The sequence below is a fragment of the Ylistrum balloti genome, unplaced genomic scaffold, assembly GCF_031769215.1.
Source record: "Ylistrum balloti isolate Yb309-2 unplaced genomic scaffold, AGI_CSIRO_Ybal_v1 Utg371790, whole genome shotgun sequence".
Classification (NCBI taxonomy): Eukaryota; Metazoa; Mollusca; class Bivalvia; order Pectinida; family Pectinidae; genus Ylistrum; species Ylistrum balloti.
In genome coordinates, this window is record NW_026782894.1 from 41142 (window position 1) to 64886 (window position 23745).

At 35.4% G+C, this 23745-nt stretch overlaps 1 protein-coding gene across 1 annotated transcript; it reads right to left on the reverse strand.

Moving 5' to 3' along the window:
• Nucleotides 1-912: 912 nt before the first annotated feature.
• On the reverse strand, nt 913-16652 carry LOC132563606 (uncharacterized). Its single transcript, XM_060228346.1, has 2 exons — nt 15786-16652; nt 913-1137 (listed from the first exon to the last, which is right to left on the reverse strand). The coding sequence occupies exons 1-2, from the start codon at nt 16650-16652 to the stop codon at nt 913-915; spliced, it is 1092 nt and encodes a 363-aa protein (XP_060084329.1).
• Between the last annotated feature and the right edge of the window lie 7093 nt (nt 16653-23745).

Sequence of the window (23745 nt, forward strand, 5' to 3'; positions counted from 1 at the left end):
TATATGTCGTAACTATACACCCGCTCAAAAGTTAAGCATCACCAGATTTTTTGGACAGGGTTGAGAAGACCATAACTGAGAATCAATAGTTTCTGCACAAATACCACTGAAAATGTTAATTCTGTATTTGTACGACTGTAAACTTGTAATATAGAATATAAATGACGACATGAATTCAATATTTGATATTTTATCAGCAGTAATTTAAAACTGAAACTTTTCATCAAATTTAGTAACCAAAATATGTTTTCATGTTAACGACAACCAGTCAACTTTTTATCATCAAAAAAGTGATGCAACAATTTGTGATACATCTCTCTTCATTAACTCAAATATTTGTTGGTATCGGGTGTAACCACCCATTGCACGGATGCAAGTTTCAACACGTCTCCTCATACTGGTGATGAGTCTTCTGATTTGCATTTGGGGGGTGTTATCCCATTCCTCCCAAAGAGCCTGTGCAAGTTCTGCCAGATTTTGCACACCAGGGACTCGTGCTCGCACACGGTGGCCTAAAATATCCCATAAATGTTCTATGAGATTCAGATCAGGGCTTCTCGCCGGCCAAGGAAGAGTGTCAATGGCGTTACGCTGAAGATATTCCCTCACTGCAAAGGCTTGGTGAGGTCTGGCATTATCGTCCATTAGGATGGGTCGGCTCGTCAGTGTATGGTTTTCAAAATGAGGCACAATTTCTTTTTGAAGGATCTGATTCTGGTACCTTTTGCCATTGAGGTTGCCTTGAACTTGGACTAGGTCAAGTTTACAATCATATGAACAGCAACTCCATACATCACAGACCCACCACCGAATGGAATTTTTGGCTGGGTAATATGTTGATGGTAGGCAGTACCTCGTGGTCGCCATATCCGGCTTCTCCCTTCAATAATGTGCAAAAGAAACTGACTTTCATCAGACCAATGAACACGTCTCCATGACCGAATATTCCAACTGCGCCATGTGTTGCACCACTGCAATCGGTCGTGGATATGTCTCTGGGTGAGAAGAGGACGTCGGATAGGACGACGTGAAGAAAGTCCACCAGCTTTTAGTTTCCGCTTTAATGTGCTGAGAGACAATCGGGCGTTGACTTGCCATCTGTCTCTTAGAGTCCGACTTGTCGATCTTGGCTCCTACCTAGCCAGTCTCAAAAGCATTCTGTCATCACGAGCAGTTGTTTTTCTGGGTCTTCCACTTCCTTGTCGATCTTGGACATTCCCAGTAGCTACGTGCTTATGTATTAGACGACTTATGACGGTGTGGGTAATATTGAGTTGTCGTCCAATTTCCCTACATGACATTCCCGTATTATGCATGCCAATGATTTGCCACCTTTCATTATTACTAATTCGTCATCTAGGCATAGCTGCACGTGGTATACAATCGATAAAAGACTTTGAAAACACTGTGAAAAATGTAGGTGTGAACTTAATTTATTTACAGGCGTAGGGTCACCTTGTAACAGCAAATTTTACCTGGCACATGCATATCATGCACAAGGGCTTATGCGTGTTACATCTCTAGAAAATGACCTCGTTTTAAGCAGTTTTGACAATCTACCTGTGTGATGTGATTTTTGGTTCAGATTTCAAATTTGAAGATGGCAGTGCTTAACTTTTGAGCAGGTGTTTCATCATCAAATTTGTTTTTGTCAATATTGGTACTATATATCGTAACTACATAAAGGGGTCTACAATACAGCATGAATACCACAAGTTTCATCATCGGATTTGTTTTGGTCGATATTGGTACTGTATGTCATAACTATATATAGGGGTCTATAATACAGCATGAATACCACAAGTTTCATCACCGGATTTGTTTTGGTCGATATTGGTACTGTATGTCATAACTATATATAGGGGTCTATAATACAGCATGAATACCACAAGTTTCATCACCGGATTTGTTTTGGTCAATATTGGTACTGTATGTCGTAACTATATAAAGGGGTCTACAATACAGCATGAATACTGTAAGTACACCCATTTTTGCTACCCGAAATATAAATAAACCAGTATACCTTATCATCACACATACATGTAAACTTGATAACAATTTGCACACGAATGTCTACAACTATATTAATATATGAAACAAAGTGACGTGAATGATTAATCTATAATAGGGCAACAGATGGTGTTATGTTGATAAATGATAGTGTAAATATATATTGACACTTTGTACAAAGTCGGCCCCCTGTCAGGTAATAACATATGTTAGATGCCAATAGGTATGACTCTTACCCCTGTAGTTTCATGAAAAGAGAGCTCAATATAATCAACAGGACACTGTTAAAACAACCATATGTCTTACATATATACGAGTGAAAAAGATTCAGTGATACGATTCAAGTTTTGATATCACAATCATTGGAGATGGTAGCACTGACTCCAGTGTTAAAGAACAAGAACTTTGGTATGCTAGAATTGCAACACAATGCCAAATTCAAGTCTATTTCATTGGTGTGTTTTCTCCTGAAAAGGCTAATGCAGAAAACATTGTAAATGGTCTTAAAGGCATTGTATGTAAAAATTTGCAGATCGAGTGGCCGACATTTGCCAGTAAGCTTGTTGCTCTTTCATGTGATGGTGCAAGTGTCATGTTAGGTTGTCGGGCTGGAGTTGGTGCCTTGTTGCGTAAAGAACAGTCATGTGTGCTAACAGTTCACTGTATGGGTCATCAACTGGAGTTGGCAATAAAAGATGCAGTCAAACATTTGTTTAAATGATAAATAAAAGAATCATATGATAATCTGCACCCCTGTATAGTGTGCACTCAGGTATAGTGTGCACTCAGGTATAGTGCGCACTCAGGTATAGTGTGCACTCAGGTATAGTGCGCAGGTACTTTTTTGGGGTCAGGTTCAAAAAAAAAAAAGGTTTTCTACAGAAAGATTAATTGATAACTGGTTACCACGATGAAACAGTTGATGTGGTTTGATCCAATGATAATTAAGAAAGCACAATCATCGTGACCCTAACATATTTAATTACCTTATGTAAACAAGTGTGAAAGGCTTGGCTAATTGGATAATTAACGGTTCTTAACAGGTAACAAACATGTTGAGTATGAGGAGATTGACGACAAACGGCTTGGGCTGAACGTGTACTACTGCTCAGAAAACGATGTTGTTTTAAATGTCTGAAAAGTTTCAATCCTACCTTGTCCCCATATCTGTACCTACCGCGGTATCTGAAGGTACTTAATTATAAATTGTTTACACCGTCTTCGACATGGGGAAACAGCGAACATCGTTTACAGCGAAAGAAAAACTGGACGCCATTGACTACGCCAAGAGACTTGAGTTTTTGAGCTGCTGGTCGCCACTTCGACATTCCAGAGTGAAATATCAAGGCACAGAAGAAAAAAAAGACTGTCTAAAGTCCCAACCACTGACCACAAGGGCTGACATCGGTGTGACAGTTAAACACCCAGAGATGGAGTGAGAGCTGTTCAACTTTGTATGCGATCGCAGAGATGCCGGTATCGCTGCCAGTACAACAGAACTGCGCATGCGGGCCACGCAGATCAAGAGAGGTCAGAGGGTCACCAACTTAAGGCATCGGTGGGATGGGCTCTCTGATTTATGAACAGAATGACAATAGCCCAAAAACTTCCGGACTCATTGAATTCCAGAGATACATCATCAAAATGAGGCAGAAATTCAGACACTACTATAGCTCCGACTAATAGTAAGACTGTGACTATTTGAACGACGGGAAACCAAGGAGGTATCATACATCCCTGGGGAAACGAAAAAAAATTAGATTCACCGTAATGCTAGCGTGTATGGCTGATGATTTAAACATTCAAATTTTATTTTATTTTTTGTTGTTGTTTTTATCTCCAAACTATCATATATGACCGACGACTTTTACATATAACTATGTGAAGGGAGATAATCCAATATGGCGGACGCAGAAATCGGGAATGATAACCCCAAGAATGGCATGTTCCTGTGTATAATGCACACCCCCTTTTTGACATGACAGTTTTAGCTTGAAAAAGTGCTCACTATACATGGAAATTATGGTAATTGGGAATGTTTTTAGCCAATCACAGCTTTGCTATGTCACAGAACACACAAAATATAATTGGGACTGTTTTCAGCCAATCACAGCTTTGCTAAATAATGTAACAATTGAGGAACAATTGGAAACCTTTGCTCTGATAATTTGTAATTCATATACCGTAAATTTGCGGGTATAGTGCGCACTCGGGTATAGTGCGCAGGTATTTTTTGGGGTCAAAAAAAAAAAAAAAAAAAGATTTTCTACAGAAAGATTAATTGATGACTGGTCCGCGATGAAACAGTTGTGGTTTAATCCATTGATAATTAGGAAACCACAATCATTGTGACCCTAACATATTTAATTACCTTTTGTTAAACAAATTCACACAGGTACCTGACTTAACAAGCATGAAAGGCTTGGCTAATTGGATAATTAACGGTTCTTAACAGGTAACAAACACGTTGAGTATGAGGAGATATGACACCCGGCTTCGGCTGAACGCATACTATTGCTCAGAAAAAGATGTTGTTTTAACTGTCTGAAAAGTTTCAATCATACCTTGTCCCCATATCTGTACCTACCGCGGTATCCGAAGGTACTTAGTTATAAATTGTTTACACCGACTTCGACATGGGGAAACAGCCAACGCCATGGACTTTGCTGAGAGACTTGAGTTTCGTGCCACCGGTCGCCACTTCGACAATCCAGAGTGAAATATCAAGGCACGGAAGAAAAAAAAACCATCTAAAGTCCCAACCACTGACCTGAAGGGCTGACATCGGTGCGACAGCGAAACACCCAGAGATGGAGAGAGAGCTGTTCAACTTTGTATGCGATCGCTGAGATGCCAGCATCGCTGCCAGTACAACAGAACTGCGCATGCGGGCCATGCAGATCGAGAGAGGTCATGGGGTCACCAACTTTGGGCATCGGTGGGATGGGCTGTCTGATTTATGAACAGAACGACAATTGCACAAAAATTTCCGGACTCATTGAATTCCACAGATACATCATCAAAATGAGGCAGAAATTCAGACACTATATCCCCGACCAATAGTAAGACCGTCACTATTTGAACGATGGGAAACGAAAAAAAAAATTAGATTCACGGTAATGCTAGTGTGACTGGCCGATGATTAAAACATTCAAAATTTCTTTTATTTTACTTTATTGTTGCTGTTGTTTTTATCTCCAAACTATCATATAAGACAGACGACTTTTACATATAACTATGTGAAGGGAGGTAATCCAATATAGCAGACGCAGAACTCGGGAATGATAACCCCAAGAATGGCATGTTCCTGTGTATAATGCACACCCCCTTTTTGACACGACAGTTTTAGCTTGAAAAAGTGCGCACTATACGCGAAAATTTACGGTAACACCTATGGTGTAATGAAAATAAATGCATTTGGTGTTATGACACTGCTTAGTCTGCTAACTGCCATGTGGCTAGTTTTATATAGTTTCACCCTGGTATGTATTACATTAAAGTCTGGTAATGTAACAAACAACAGGAAAGACAACAAAATACAACTGAAACAGATCAACAAATACTTGGCATAGGAGTTACAGGCCAAGGGAATGAAGAAGATGCTGGTCTAGCTTAGAAACCCTTCCCTGCAATACAGTATTTCTCACAACTGTAGTATGAGGTGTCTATATGTTGTAGGACCAACTTACACAAATTAGTATGTACTATATACCAGTATGTCAAAGCTCATCATTGATGTAATTGTCAGATAACAATGCACACCATGCCAATATAAACAGCTATATAGCTGACCTTACCTTGTCCCTGCCAGATCTAAGTACCAGGTATACACATACTATAGCACGTTATAGCCTTAGGTCAAGAAATGAGCATGTATGTGAATTTTCATTGTAATTGTTAAAGTCATTAAATCAGACTATATTGTTAGGATTATATGTGTAATTACAGGATAATGTTGTTGACCTCCCCAACAGAAGAATGCCATGCAGTCTACTGTCCTAACGATTACCTGTTTCCAAACTGATTCTCATTTCAGCAGGACCAAGGATACAATCAACATTAGTGATTTTCAGTCCCTCTTGAAGCTTCAGTATCACCAACTATTTTTAGTACAATTTTGTGTGCTAGAGAGCTTAATATCTAGATACGATACTAGTATACATGGATTAATTCAATAGTATTAGTTACTTTCTGCCCTTATGTTTCAATTTTTGACATTTCGAGAAAACTGTCATTGTGTTTATATATGTACACACACACATATCAGATACATCAGAAAATATCTTTTCTGTAGAAAGATATATGAAATATTTCTGAATTTCTAATTAATTCACAGAAAAAAAATTACCTTAGCTATAGGGGAACAGTGTTTTCAGCTGTAAAACAAGTAAAAAAAACTTAACTTTCCCAGCAATTCAGTATATATGATGTCTGTGGAGGAGAGGGCAGGGAATATGTATATGTATCAATTGCAGCCTTGTTTGAGTCTTGTTTTAAAACAAGTGGATAAATTCATATCAGATACGTATACGTGAAGGGACAATTCCTGTTAAATGACCCACAAACATTTCATACAACAAATTGTGCTTGTTAAACCAAAGTTTTATGAGCAGAGAAATATTGGTATCTACATGTAAGGATAAATTGCCTTTCAGCCATTGGGAGTAACTTGCAAGTGTTCCTTCAACTTATTTGATCTGATCATGCAGCATTTTAACACACAATCTTGTGATGCAAATTTTAAGTTGCCTTAAGTGTAAATCAAAATTTAATCCTCTAAGCTTCTGTAAGGAAAATAGTCTGCACAACCAAGGAGTAAACCAAAGTACTTGAAATCAGAAATATTTGTGGAAATTAAAAAACCCACTTGTCAATCATGTAAACAGTGGCATCTTCTCCATTGCCATCATATATACACATGCTTTCAATAGAGGTCTGGAAAAATATCTTAAATCACTAGGCACAGGACTAGTGGACTGAAAAATTTACTCATCCAAATTCAGCCATGAAATGGCAACTTAATCAGCGAGGATGTGACATGTGACTTTTTTTCTATTTTTATTTTAAGTTTTAGTGAAAAAACTATGCAGTGATGGCTGCTTTGCGTCAGACATTGTGCGAGACTTAGGCCTAGGCGTAGAGTTTGTTTATATCCTACTGACTAGCTGCTGTTAAATACAGACTGGTACATGTTGGTACCGCCCGAGAGCTCCTGACATCAGTATGACCGCGGGAAAATGACTAAGGTATTCCGAATGCTATATTTGACGTCATGGGAGTTCCAGTGTAATCAAAAGTTAGAGTACTGACTGGAATTTTTTTTTTCAAAGTGCCGTAAACATGTTTCTTTGTTTTAAATTTTCTTTACATTTTTATTGAAATTTAAGTTGTATCATTAATTTCATTGGAAAAAAGTAATCGTCCGACGGACGACTGACAAAGATAAATCTGGTTGTCCGAGACAATTTTCATTCGTCCATGATGACCGGACGAGTGCTTTTCCAGACCCCTGTTATCAATAGTGTTGTTCAGTAAAGCCCAGTCTCCTGGCTAGTTTGTACACCAGAAGAGTTGCCAAGCACACACAGTACATGACTTGAAATTGCATTCACTGTAGCAACAACTTTGGAATAAAAATTGTAAGTTGCAAAACAGCAGCAGTGTAATCATTTGTTCTAATGCATTCATTCTAAATTCATAGGACTGTCCAAGTCAGAATTATGAAATTGAATCCTTTACCGTCTTTCCATATACAACTTGTCAAGGTCTAAAGATGCAATAATTGGCCAATTCATAACATTGCAAATGAATTATTGATACCTCTTTCATTAATCATTTTGGTGGCAAATGTTATAAAACTAAATTCAATTGGTTGGAGGTTGTCAACCAATCAGTGTGCATGATATGATGGGAATATCTGGGGTATGTTTAACAATACAATATTCCTTTAAAATATTACTTTTAACAATGACATACTCTATGCATAGACTTTTAAATTAATCAAATATATATATCTATCAGAAATTGTTACTAGCATCATCACTGACACAAAATTTCAAGCCTCCGCATCTGATTCATGCAACTGAACACCCTTTACATGAAGTTTCTTATCATTATCAGTATGCTTCATGAATGAGAGAGAAGGTAGGTTTTTGTGAGTGAATGAAATATGCACTGGCACCATTTAATGAGTATAATGATAAAGATCACGAAAAGACGAAAGAGAAATATAAATGACAAAGCAATGTGCTGTTGAAAATATTTTTCATCATTCAATGGTGGCATAGAAAAATTTACTCAATGTCATTTTTATTAAAAAAAATAATAATACAACAAAATAACTTCAATGTTTATGTATCATATGACTTTGACAGTTACCTTAGCAAAAAGCCTGCGCCCAGGACAAAAGGGAACAGGTATATGCTCTCATTACTACCAGGTTGAATTCTATACCATGTGGGTAATTGCAAGGAAAGTCATGACAAGTCAACTGTGGTTTTCAATTTTCAAAAATGCTATTGAATACATGAATTGCTGTTTTACAAGCAATGTTGGGAAACTTGCAAATGATCATCACATGGACATGACATAACATTTAGTTGATGTCAAACCACAGGAAATACATATGCTAACAAGACGAGGACCCACTCCTATCACAATCAGTGTCATTTTAACTAGGGGAGGAGGAGGAGGGGGCTATTGAGGCCAATAAAAGCTATCATGATAGTACTGTGATAGTAAAATTACTATTTCAATATTATTTCAATAGTCAAGTAACTGTTGCGATACTATCACGAAAGGGTTTTAACCTTCAAAATATGATTAAAATGTTTTCTTACCCAGAAATAAAGTGAAGTCACTAACCATATTAATAAAAATTCTCAATTGAGCAAATCCTAAACTAAATGCTTAAAATATTTACAATTTTTAAACAATCAACATGGTTGCATAATGATATTTGTTACAATTACTATATTTTCATATTATTCATTCTACACATAAAAATGCTATTCTGTGATATTTGTGATGAGACACATCTGGATTCAAGACTATTATATTTTCATGTAATCCTTAATTTTCATATAAGCCTCAGTTTTACAATAAATTTAGTATAATTCCTCTTTATTTCAAACTTGGTTATGTTTTAAAAAGTGATTAATTAATTCTACAATCATATGACTTCTTGGTGTTGACAGCAAGTTTGACACACTTCACACGTCATTGGCAGAGCTCTGTCTAAAAATATAATCGGAATCAGGTTTGTGACACTTTGTCATTAATTTTCATGTAACAAAAGTGCTGTCCTGCCTTTGATTGGGAATGATTTTTAAAATAATGCCACCTCCCGCTATGTTGTTAATCGAACGCATCATTTCAAGGATAGTTCTAAAACATGGACCAAGAGTTAAAGAAGTCGCCACCTCCCCTACTACAGTTTGTAGATTTAATTAGCTCATGTTGGAAACAATATCAATATAAAACTTATTTAAAATATAAAATCTCATCAACATAACAACTTGTGCTTATTCTGTTTCCATTCAAGTTGGGGATTGTGTTGTTCTTGTATTTAGCACTACCCCGATCAAGGTCCCAAAGATGCTTTCATAAATAAACAAAGACTTGAAGCTGTTTTGCTATAACTTGTTAAATATTCTTCCTTTTAAGTAGCATTTTTTAGGTATAAAGCTATCATTAACTATCAATAGTTGAACAAACTATCACAATAGTTATTGAATTGAAAATATGCTATCAAACTACTGCTATCAAGAACAAAGATATTGCAATAAATTGACCTATTGTTATACCACTAATTGTAATCTTGACCTTGACAAGAAAATCCAATTCATAATTCTGATCGTGCTGGAACTGTTAGAAAAAAAATGGATAACTGACTTGGAACTAATCAAAACAGAAATGGATATCCGGCCTTTGGTGTTGAACTCTTATGAGGGCTGTCAAAATATCATAATGTACTGTAACCCATTTGTACACATACTGTTCTATCTTACAAGCAATATACAACATACTAGAACAGACATAGGTAGTAATCAATTTCATTCAGGTTTACAATGTAAATTACTTTCAGAAAACTACAAACACTAATAACAGAAATATGTCAACATAATTAACAAATGTACTGACAAAGTATCTTTACTTCACATCATTCTAATGCACATCCTACTTGATTTTATGATTTCTGTAACAAATCTAGCTCACTCATATGCTCTGACAAATAAGAGTAACAACGGTGTAAAACAAGCACTTAAGTGATGGCCTAGTTTTTGTTTAGGCAAACCAAGTCATTTTATTAAAATAAAACACAACACAAAATATTTTCTTGACTGCTTCAATGTACATGAAAAAGAAATGAAACCAGTGAGAAGTGAACGCATATAGGCATCAAGATATGTCGGAGATACAGAGATTTGAACTGGGGTGAGGGGCTTTTATCAAGCACAACACTGCTGCAGACTACAAACATTTTAATTCTCAATATAAAATAAAGACTACCAAGAGATTTATTATGTAGAGAACAAATCAATATCATTTGTTTCTTATCAATTAAGTCAATTCAAGCCATAGTACTTTCAGGTAATCAGGACTTTTATATCTGTTAGACTTTGAAAAAGCATTTGATTCTATCGTATGGAATTTTAACAAAAAAGCTCTACACTCCTTCAATTTTGGTCCTTCTCTCTGCAATTGCTTTGAAATTTTATATAAACATTCAAAAAGTTGCATAATAAACAATGGCCATCTCTCTAATTTCTTCAATTTAGGACGTGGTTGTCATCAAGGTGACCCACTCTCACCATATATTTTTATAATTGGGGTAGAACTTTTATCAATAGCGATTAAAGCTAACAAGGATGTAAAAGGTATTATTATTAATAACAGTGATCTATGTTTGAGTCCGTATGCTGATGATGCTTATTTACTAATGGATGGTTCTGAAAAATCAGATCAATTGTTAATTTGTTAAAACAATTTGCTATCATTTTAGGGTTGAAAGTAAATTTACAGAAATCAAGTTTATATTGGATTGGAAATAAAAAAATTTCAGAGGAACGTATATGTCTGGAGCTGAATTTAAATTGGTCCTCATCTGGGTTTAAATTACTGGGTATAAAATTCTCTTTAAATCTGGAGGAGATGGTTGAAATAAATTTTCGCAAGAAAATACTTCAAATAGAAAAATTAGTTAGGTTTTGGAACAACATAGATATCTCATTGTTTGGTAGAATCACAGTTGTATAAACATTAGTAGTTTCTAAGTTTGTGCATTTATTCACATTATTGCCAAATCCACCAAAACAGTTTCTAGACAAATTAAATAAACTTATTTTCCACTTCATCTGGAATTTTAAGACAGAGAAGATTAAAAGAGACATAGTTATAGGTAAAAAAGAAGAAGGTGGTCTTAGTGTAACGCATATATACTCATCTAATAAATATTCAAAAATGAAATGGATAAAGAAAATTATAACGAGTGTAGTGCTTCTTGGAAATCAATAAAAAATATTCTTCCAGTTAACTCTGATATTTTGTTTGATCTTTATAGTGCGAAGTTCGTAGAATTAGCAAGACATGTAAAAATTTTGGAAAGATGTAATTAAGGCTCTAGCAGAATTATAGTCAGAACCAAAAACTCTTGATGAGTATCTTGGGGAAAGTATCTTAAATCTCAACATTTGAATCTTTTAGACATTTCACACAATGGAAACAACATGGATTAAAGACTATATCTGATATTTTTGATAATCATGGTAATGTTAAAAATTTTTTTGAATTCCAAGGAACACCTGGTTTACACTTTTTAAAATATTATGCACTAGTCAGAAAAGTAGATTGAAAATGGAAACAAGAATATAGGGAAGAACTTCTTAATGGAATAAATGTTAAGCCATTAAAAAGAAAAGACATACTTTCAATGATGTTATCAAAAACCAATTCCAGGGCTCTCGATCTGCCAGATTTGGGGCCGATATTCAGCCCCATTCCCAATGCCAAATAGTATCTTTTTTTCCCAATTTAGACCTCAAGTTCTCCCAATTCTAAGGAAAACACCATTATTTTTCCCAATTCTAAGGGCCCCGGGCCCCAGTCCCAAAATGGGGTGTGAGAGCCCTGAATTCCAAATTTTTATATTCCATCATTACTGCCAAATATGTTCAAACACCAATTAAAAGGCAAGAGAAATGGCAATCAGTATTAAACTTGCAAACCTCTCCCATGGATTGGAGTAGTTTATACAAAAATATATTCAATTATATACAAGAGACAAAATTACAAACATTTCAATATATGATATGTCACAGGATCCTACTAACCAATGATTTATTGTACAAAATGCAGATTGTTCCCAATAACAAATGTACTTTCTGTCAAAGAGAACCTGAAATAATGGAACACATCTTTTCTAAATGTTTTTATTCAGTGCAAATTTTTGAGGAGCTTTACCATTGGTATTCACGCTATGATTCAATTGACCAATATTATTTTAGAGAAATTGACATCTTGTTAGGCAATCAACGGTTCATTAAGCTTTTAAACCACTTTCTCCTCCTCACAAAACATCACATATACTACAGTTAAGATAATTATTTAATACCAAACTTTTTGGCATGTAAATCTATTCTCAAAAAAGTAATGACGGTTGAAAAATTTATTGCCTCAAAGAACAACACTATGAGGGATTTTGAGCAAAAATGGGGAATTTTTTCAGGTCTTCTTTGAGATAATTTATTTTCATTTTCATCTCATATCAAAGTTCTTCAGTTTTTTGTTTTTGAGGTGTCATCGTTTAGGCAATAAATGGATTTATGTCCCTTAAAATTCTCCTTTAATCAAAAGAAATAAGAAACCCTAACCTTCCCCCTAAAGGCCTCCATCATTCCAAAGGTCCTTGTTTGTTATTGCAAGATATTTAGTGTGTGTTATGTGTGAAAGGTGTGTGAACATTTTGATCAACTTGTATAAAACAAAACTATACAATGAAGTGTTTGAAAGTGGTGTGAAAAAAGGCTGGAGACATTTGAAAAAAAAACTATGGTAAAATAGACTATGTAAATATTTATATTTTGTACGTATGAATGGTGTTTGCGAGAACCTTTTGTGGAGAGGGCATTATTTGTAAGGGACTGACCCCAGGGCCCAACCCTGACAGTCTCAATTATCGCTGGAATAATAAAATATTTGTGTTAAAAAAAAAAAAAAAAGTACTTTCAGAAGAAGGTAAGATTTCCGAGTTACATACTAGATGCAGATTAGAATCATATTTTCTGCCTTTCAAAATTTACAAGACACAATAGAAACCATACCTGTACAGGTTTACAAAATTATGATATGAGAATTATGAAATACTAAAGCAATTGTTTTTGTAGGATTTTTCAGGTGAGTCAAGATAACCATTCAAAAAACAAATTGATAGGTCCCATTCCTAAGATATTATAAGTTCTTAAAATTTCACTTTATGCTAGTCTCATAGGAAAAGGATAAGTACTGAACTCATATATCCAAATCCCAAGATTCCCTGTGAAGTCAAAACTATTTCTAATTAAGTGAATAAGGGTATATCATGTGTATACATGTAGGTTTTCTAATCTGTCTGCGCTGTAAGATGTCAACACCATTTAACACAGTATTGGCAATAACTGAAATTGTAGTGCAACAATCAATAAAGTTTCATGGTTCAATCACACAAGTATAATTTTGATTTATCAAGCAGCTAGCATAAAAACAGCAACCTATCGTACAACAGAAAAATAGTTTATCACAAATGCAATAATGATGTATCATAAAAATTAACTGTAATCAGCTAGGCAACATACATTATACACCTCGTTTTCCAATAATCATAATGATTGTACATGTAATGATATGAATTGAAACTCTAAGAACATGTATAAAGTAAAACTCGTTTAGAATTAATTATATCTAGAGTTAAAATTGAATAAGTTATCAGACCATAAACAATTATATCTAGAATTAAAATTAGTTGATAAACAATGTCATGTTAGCAAGTGCTATTAAGATTACAATTATATATTATCATTGATTTGTGGTTCACATGGCATTTAACTTGTGTAGTAGTTAGTGGTATAGTTGTTATTATTGTTTGTTGGGTTTACCACCGTTTCAACAGCCAGGATCATTTTGAGGTGGGGTCTCCTAGTAGCTTCAGATGGCTACCTCACTGAACAACATACTGTGAGCCCATCGCTTATATCCAGACCAATTACAGTATAGTGTCTTGCCCAAGGACACAACCATGACAGCACAGACTGGTCCATTTCTAGGTAGGGAGTGTCAAACCCTGAACCTTGGATGTTTCTCCTGAGACTACTTAGGTGAACATTGTAACTGGCTGAGCCATCATATCCTCATTATACTTTATTAACATGACGCATATTATAATATAATGACATCAGTAATGAATAGTTTACAATAACATTATTTTAAACTGTTATTGGTTTGGTTTGTTAAACATCCCATCAACAGCTGGGGTCATTAAGGACAAATTCCCAATGTATGCGAAGTGAGTTTGTGTTCATGGCATGTGTATTTGGGGTAAAAACATATCTATGAACATATAATGTTCATGAAATTACAGTTATACTTGTGAAGGATTTTACATAGTAACAATAGATAAACTCATACTGTGAACTACTATAAATTTCTGTAAGTAAGGGTTTCATAAATCAAATCTATGGAATTTGCAACACTCAACAGGGTTATAAAAACCCAGATTTTGTCTTCCAATACGGAAAACCAAACTTTTTAACACAAAGCAGTTGCCCTTGCATAATACAAACTGCACTGTTTGTCTGCATTACTATAGGTAATGTCAAACTTACCTGATATTTATCAAACTTCTGTAATGATCAGTACACCAATCAATGATGGGAATTTACACACTAAAGTATCGAAAATAAATTGAGATATCTAACAAAAATCTAGATTAAGTTTGATGGCTCACAGATTAGAATAAAATTAAGTGGGTTATAAATCTGTATACTACACTGTTCAGAATTTAAAGTAGAACAGTATCAATCCCTGTATATACATTGGTATCTACCATATTTGCCATATTTCAACATGAGGATAAGAAACCCTTCATGTGCCCTTCTTTTTGACAATTTTATAGATTAAATATTTCTCAGTCCAGTGTTTCATTACTCATTAACACAAACCTGATATTTCAAGTCAATAGAAGTTCAAAAGATTAATTCCTTTCACAGAAAATACTATTAAAAATATGAAAAAAAAGACAAGTATAGCTGGATTATAGATCCATCGTATATTTTTCCTCAACAGGTATTACTGACACATAAACAAGACTCTAGAAGATTTTCAAGACAGCAGGTTATGTTATGCCAGGTTTACAGTCTAATGCATACCATCCCATGATGTATGTGCATTATGTCGTAAACATACTACACATAGAGTTGGTATATATATTAACATGTGATATGTTCATCACAAAAGCTCTATTCTTTTAATTTGTCAATAGATGTCGAGTAATTGTATTAGTATACTGTGTATACTTAAAGGTAGTCAAGCATAAAAATGTAAACTTTTTCAAACAATACACATTTGGCCAGCTATAGGGCCTTTTGTTGTCACTGTACAATACACAGGGATTCATGACTACTCATTAGAATGATGGCCTTTGTTCGATCATTCAACTTGATAGGTTAGGAGAATATAAAATTTTGCTGATAACAGAAATAAATGAACTGTGGTGATCTTTTGAAGAAATGTCTTGTACCTACCTGTGATTTTGGTATCAAAGCTGGTAATGATGTACGTCTTGCCGATCTATGAGCGGAAAACGCATGTGCACTTGAAGAACTTGATCGTCGTCTCTTTATGACCGATATTTTCCCATCGTGTGTCATGAAGTTATTTATCGGAGGCTTTAATATTGTTTCCATATATTTAGATATGATAATTCCAACAAGACCACAAATGTAAGCCAAATATGGTCTGAGACTTGAAGGCAAATCGCCTAAAGATGAACATGCCAAAAATCTGCTGAAACTTACAAGTGTTATGACCACAGCACTGTGTATAGTTTCCAGAGACGAAAATACACTAGCAGTGCAAACGGAAAAGAGCACAATAAAAACTACAAAGGGCTGTGTTGTTGGACTGAAAGAGGTTATTTCTCCACCCCCTCCAGTGTCCTGAGGGGGAGAATTTCCTGTGCCCCCAAACCAGTTGCTGATGAGAATTTGAGCTATGGTCTCTCCCACAAAACAAGATGAAAATAGAAAATAAACACTTGTCGTGTTCCAACTTTGTCTTAAATAAAGTGACAACCAGTAGAAACAACACATTATTGTAAACATTGGTACAAGCACCCCACATAGTCGTTGAAAATACGAACCAAGATCGCATTTCACAAGTTGGTAAAATAACACACTGCCTAGGAGAATGACTATTCCATATGCTGCTCCGACTTGCTGGGTCGAGAAATTGTGTATACCAAACCAATTCAGCATAAGATTAAAATGTCCTTGTTCGAGAGGTTTTACCAGTATTTGTATATATCCATTATTGTCCGTTTCGCCGTCGTCTTTCTGTGAATCGTTCTTAGATCCCCTTCTGCTGGACATAGACGAGCGATGAAGAGCCATTTTCGTCTCTCGGTCTACCACATTACAGGAATTATGGGTAATAATTCAAGACAGGCCCCCTAGCGGCAAAGGTCATCAAAACACGGAAGTAGTAGTATAAAGGTACTTTCACTATCACTTGTGTTACTTGTCTAGAGATCAGGATTGATGACAATATTTTCAAGGGTCAGATTCAGATTGCAACACTCATCTCCGCGTAACACGTCCGTTGTCTTCTCGACAACGAATACCAGTGTATTTGCCGACAAGTGCGCAACGAGAAAGACGCGATCACAAAAGGGGAAATCTGGAAAATCAATACCGAGTACTATATGATCTGAAGTCGGTTACTTACGTTGTGAAAATGTATGTTTGAACACATGTGAACATCATACACGTTACTTGTTAACGCGTTTTGTAATTGTTTCTCTTCCCCGTTACTAGTCATGCTACGTTACATGGCAGTGTGTCAGTAATTACACAAACAAATTCCTCTCATGTTTGTGCCAAGCCAACTGAGACTCCTTTTTTGCCAACTTTTACACATAGGAATAATTATGACAAGTGTTTGCCTCCTACTTCCTCAAATTTTGCGGCATATTCCTGGGATTTTCTTACGCCAATTAATTCTACAAAGATGTCAATAACGTTATACTGAACTGAAAATAAATATTATGGTATAATACATTTTGCTGAATGAAAAAAAAAATCAAAAGTGACGTAAAATTAAGAACAGAAATAAACCTCGAAAATGCCATAATTCGATTATTATACGACAGATTTGATGCTGCAACAGAGAGTGTAAGTGTTACATATATCAACCTGACGATTGATTAAATTTGTTTTCATTCACTCAGTAAACCCCCCCTTCCCATCCCTATCATTAACAACAAACAAATACTGAAATTGATAACACAAAAGCAATGATAATATTTTTTTATGATGAACTATGTATAGCAACTTAACCTTAAATGGAAATAGGAAGATTTTAAATAATATCAACAATTATCTAATAAATGATTTAAAACATTACCAACATTTAATAAACACGTAAAACATCGACAGCGTTTTGTGTCTAACATGAAATGTTGTTAATCGATAATTTGTATCATAATTTGTAACTGGAGATAGCAAACATATTTTTGCATGTTTCCCTACGAAAGAATTTTTCGGTGAACTATTATCAAATGTTTGTTTTAAAAATCACAAGCATCATCAATATGCGAGTAAAACGATAAAGGTAGTCGCTTGATGTATGGCTACGAAAATGAGCATTTTACTTACATTACATGTTACAGAAATAAGGAAATGTCTCAGGCAAGAATTTTGGCCTTTTCAAAGACAGCATATTTTATAATAAACACGCTCAAATTTACAATTTTTCTCCCGCCAATGTTTGTTTAGGTTAAAGATAAACGTCACGCCAGTTCACTCCATGCTACAATGGTATTCCAATGTTTATAGATTTTATCATCAGGGAACTATGGTATTTGAAAGTTAAAAAAAATCAGAAAAAATTATTAGATAATTCCATTTAGAGCAATTCCAAATCTAGTGACGATTTCCTATAATGACATTTTTTTTCTGGGCTGTTATAACTATTATTGCATCATAAAACGTAAGCACAGTAGAAAAAATTGTTCCTCGAAAGATCTTAACATGAGCTTCTGTCAGCCATAAAGGTACGGCATCTTTGTTTCATTCGTATTTAATGAAAGTGACGTGTATGTTTCCAAGGAAACCAATTTCCTCAACAACATATTGACAAAGGTACATTTGCATTTAAACTGTTACAGTTCTATTTCAAAAGCAAAAGTATACAATCAAACTTAATGCTGGGAAAATCACTGTACCAAACAGACTAAATGACTGAACGGAATGCGTCTAGGGTTTGGAGATAAATCAAATCCAACCTCGCTTCTGAACAAACCTAATTTGTCTGCCTCGGTTTTGTTGTACACGCAAACAATGGCATGAGACGGTGACGTTTTCCTTGACGAATATAAGATACGAAATTAAACTTAATTTGGTGATTCGGAAATTATATTTCCTACATGCAAAGAAGTATTTATATTTCTTCGCTAGCGGTGCAATTTTGTTTGTAGTTTATCTGAAAACGGTGTCCACGGCACACTGTGTCACTGATGGTCACTTTTATATAGTGCCATCACAATGAAGTGACCTGGACATGATGCGAGTCCAAGGTTGTATTCCTTGCCATTTGCATTTCTAAATATATCACATGAATGATATAGGGAACATTTGTTAGCCACAGTTTGCACAGGCCATCTAAAACTACCGAAACATGCCTGGTTTAAATTGTTTTTAAATCCTCAAACAAAATGGCCAGCAGGTTAATGAAATGCATTTTCTCGCTGTTTAAAAGGTTTTTCAAAATCCTCACACAAAATGGCCAGCAGGTCAATGAAATACATTTTCATTAAAGTATGCATTTAATAATTGTGATAATTTATTGAGCAAGAGGCATCAAGTCATCCACTTAATGCATTCTATACATATAGGGATGTCCATAAAGACGGGACGCTAGTAATTAATTTCAATTAATGACGCTTGGGATATTCCTTGCCCAAAGGAAGGATTGACCTATGGCGTGCAGATTTGATTCCGACAAAAATCGCTGGTGTCTTCAACATGTGTACATTTACCAACTGCTAGACAGACAACTCGAACGTAGCGAAACAAAGAGGGTAAGGCACAACAAACAAGTCGAGCATAGAGAACAAGACAAATACGTCGACCATAGAGAACTAGACAAACAAGTCCAGCAAAGAGAACTAGACAAACAAGTCGAGCAAAGAGAACTAGACAAACAAGTTGAGCAAAGAGAACTAGACAAACAAGTCGAGCAAAGAGAACTAGACAAACAAGTACAGCAAAGAGAACTAGACAAACAAGTCAGGCATAGAGAACAAGACAAATAAGTCCAGCAAAGAGAACTAGACAAACAAGTCAAGCATAGAGAACAAGACAAATAAGTACGGCAAAGAGAACTAGACAAACAAGTACAGCAAAGAGAACTAGACAAACAAGTCAAGCAAAGAGAACTAGACAAACAAGTCAAGCAAAGAGAACAAGACAAATAAGTACGGCAAAGAGAACTAAACAAACAAGTACAGCAAAGAGAACTAGACAAACAAGTACGGCAAAGAGAACTAGACAAACAAGTCGAGCAAAGAGAAATAGACAAACAAGTACAGCAAAGAGAACTAGACAAACAAGTCAAGCAAAGAGAACTAGACAAATAAGTTCAGCAAAGAGAAATAGACAAACAAGTCGAGCAAAGAGAACTAGACAAACAAGTCAAGCATAGAGAACTAGACAAACAAGTCCAGCAAAGAGAACTAGACAAACAAGTACAGCAAAGAGAACTAGACAAATAAGTCAAGCAAAGAGAACTAGACAAACAAGTCGAGCAAAGAGAACTAGACAAACAAGTCAAGCATAGAGAACAAGACAAATAAGTTCATCAAAGAGAACTAGACAAACAAGTCAAGCAAAGAGAACTAGACAAACAAGTACAGCAAAGAGAACTAGACAAACAAGTCGAGCAAAGAGAACTAGACAAACAAGTCGAGCAAAGAGAACTAGACAAACAAATCGAGCAAAGAGAACTAGACAAACAAGTCAAGCAAAGAGAACTAGACAAACAAGTCAAGCATAGAGAACTAGACAAACAAGTCCAGCAAAGAGAACTAGACAAACAAGTCAAGCAAAGAGAACTAGACAAACAAGTACAGCAAAGAGAACTAGACAAACAAGTCGAGCAAAGAGAACTAGACAAACAAGTCAAGCATAGAGAACTAGACAAACAAGTCGAGCAAAGAGAACTAGACAAACAAGTCAAGCAAAGAGAACATGACAAACAAGTACAGCAAAGAGAACTAACCAAACAAGTCAAGCAAAGAGAACTAGACAAACAAGCCGAGCAAAGAGAACTAGACAAACAAGTGGAGCAAAGAGAACTAGACAAACAAGTCAAGCAAAGAGAACTAGACAAACAAGTCAAGCATAGATAACTAGACAAACAAGTCAAGCATAGAGAACAAGATAAATAAGTCGAGCAAAGAGAACTAGACAAACAAGTCAAGCATAGAGAACTAGACAAATAAGTACAGCAAAGAGAACTAGACAAACAAGTCAAGCATAGAGAACTAGACAAAGAAGTCCAGCAAAGAGAACTAGACAAATAAGTTAAGCATAGAGAACTAGACAAACAAGTCGAGCAAAGAGAACTAGACAAACAAGTGGAGCAAAGAGAACTAGACAAACAAGTCAAGCATAGAGAACTAGACAAACAAGTCAAGCATAGAGAACAAGACAAATAAGTCCAGCAAAGAGAACTAGACAAACAAGTCAAGCAAAGAGAACAAGACAAACAAGTACAGCAAAGAGAACTAGACAAACAAGTACAGCAAAGAGAACTAGACAAACAGGTCAAGCAAAGAAAACTAGACAAGCAAGTCAAGCAAAGAGAACTAGACAAATAAGTACAGCAAAGAGAACTAGACAAACAAGTACAGCAAAGAGAACTAGACAAACAAGTCAAGCAAAGAGAACTAGACAAATAAGTACAGCAAAGAGAACTAGACAAACAAGTACAGCAATGAGAACTAGACAAGCAAGTCCAGCAAAGAGAACTAGACAAACAAGTACAGCAAAGAGAACTAGACAAACAAGTACAGCAAAGAGAACTAGACAAACAAGTCAAGCAAAGAGAACTAGACAAACAAGTCAAGCAAAGAGAACAAGACAAATAAGTACGGCAAAGAGAACTAGACAAACAAGTACAGCAAAGAGAACTAGACAAACAAGTCAAGCAAAGAGAACTAGACAAACAAGTCAAGCAAAGAGAACAAGACAAACAAGTATAGCAAAGAGAACTAGACAAATAAGTCAAGCAAAGAGAACTAGACAAACAAGTCGAGCAAAGAGAACTAGACAAACAAGTGGAGCAAAGAGAACTAGACAAACAAGTCAAGCAAAGAGAACTAGACAAACAAGTCAAGCATAGAGAACTAGACAAACAAGTCAAGCATAGAGAACAAGATAAATAAGTACGGCAAAGAGAACTAGACAAACAAGTCAAGCATAGAGAACTAGACAAACAAGTCAAGCATAGAGAACTAGACAAACAAGTACAGCACACCAGACTGGACAAAAAAGTTCAGCACAGGAAGCTTGACAAGCAAGTTCTGCAAAGTGAATAAATAAGGCAAATAAAACTAGCGGTTACAGTAAATGAAAAGTGATTAGGTATATAGATTAATCAAACAAACGGATTTAGTGTAAGTATTGTAATATAGACAGAGTCACAGTGAAGAAAGAGGGAAGTAGTTACTGAGAAATTACGTCCAAAAACTGCATGTCTTAGCACTGTTACTTTGCGACAATGTTTTATTACGCTAAAATGATGTTGTTTACAGTTAGACTGTACCCACACACTCTTACATTATATACCTCCTCACTATTACACGTGGTTATAGATCGGGGTCGACAATATAATCAGAGTGGACAGTTTTATTAATCCTCGCCCCTGCCCCTACTTAGACATCATTAAAAGCTCCATGCATTCTGTAGGTATGCTATTACTAAGAATAACTCTCTGTTTTCCTCTCGGCCTTTGTTACACGTGCACAATCATCATGATCTGGCCTCCTTCGTCCCCAGCTGGAGTACTAGGTCTGGTAAAGTTAACTGTTAGATTCGTTTTCAGAATGTTCTCAAACTGTATCCATTTAAGATAAAAAAAAGAAAGAAAACAATAATTAGGATGATATTGAAAACTGAGAAAACGATTTACGAAAGTATAATGCGGAGAGAAAGTACAGACGCTGGAGGGGCCAGAGGGACACATAGATGAATAAGAGAGACAGAACGTGAAATAGGTTGTGGAGAACGTGTAAAATCTTTGTTAAACATTTTTACACACAACTTTCAGAACATGAGCGTGATGTGAATTAAAGCTTCATACAAACACATGTCTAACAATTTTGATGCAATAAACTGAATCAGAAAAACTAAAATTTGATATCATCTTTGCTGTATATATATATATGTATGAAGTTAAACCAGATATACAAATACACGACGTCATTTCATACGTCACAATTAGCTTTTTACACCATGCATAACACGTTTGCCTTCACTGAATGAAAAAGAACACATGTCATTAACATTTTTCTCCACAAACATTAATAAAACATGTGAATTACCTTTATATAGTGTTGAGTTCCTATGATATATAAAATCTATACACGATCTGACGCTGGTGTCAGTGTATAGTAGAATTTATAATACATTTGATAGCACGGTAACCAATAAACACATATTACATATAACATTGTTACGAGATTCTATATAACACTTAATTAATATTTATGTTTTAAGAAAACCAGCACAAATCCGAACGGTACGAGTTTTTTTTTCTTCCGGAACAGTCATCTTTATGATGACATCACAAAAGTATAACCATACACGTGTGTTTCATTATTTGCAAATTTGATACTAGAATGAATGTATTACATGTTGATGAATGCAAATTATGTAATAAAATGTATTCTGAAACGAAATTCAGAAAAAATATGTGTTATTGATTTACGAATGTATCTATATTCGTCGTCAAAATGGATATTTTTATATGTGTGAGAAGATTAGATGGCGGCGACGCTATCCGGGCGATATCGATATCAATAAATTACGCGCATTTCGCCCACCTATGTTCCACCTTTCTGTCACCTCGGGTCATTAGTTATATTAAATGGTAAAACATGTAAATTTCCGACCACATTCGCTATGTTCAGTGTCACAGAACTTCCAATACAACTGTCGCCACACCGCCATCAGTGTTTACAATATCAGTCGAAAATCGATCCAAATGATACAGTTTTTATATTTTTCTATGACAAAAGGCTTAAAATCAATAATTCTGCCACCAGATTAACGCGCAGTTGTCCGATTATGGAGATTAACTGCGGATATTGTAACACTGTCGTCCGGACGCCGGGGACAATTATGGTTAAAGGTGAGATGAAAGTGACGTCATTATATTCTATACACTGTAGTCTGTGTAAGCCGAAATACTGATCTATGACTC

Coding starts and splice junctions, on each gene's coding strand:
- LOC132563606 (XM_060228346.1), bottom strand. CDS start 16,652: ATGGCTCTTCATCGCTCGTCTATGTCCAGCAGAAGGGGATCTAAGAAC. Junction 1,138..15,785: donor CTTTGATACCAAAATCACAG/GTAGGTACAAGA, acceptor GAGACTGGCTAG/GTAGGAGCCAAGATCGACAA.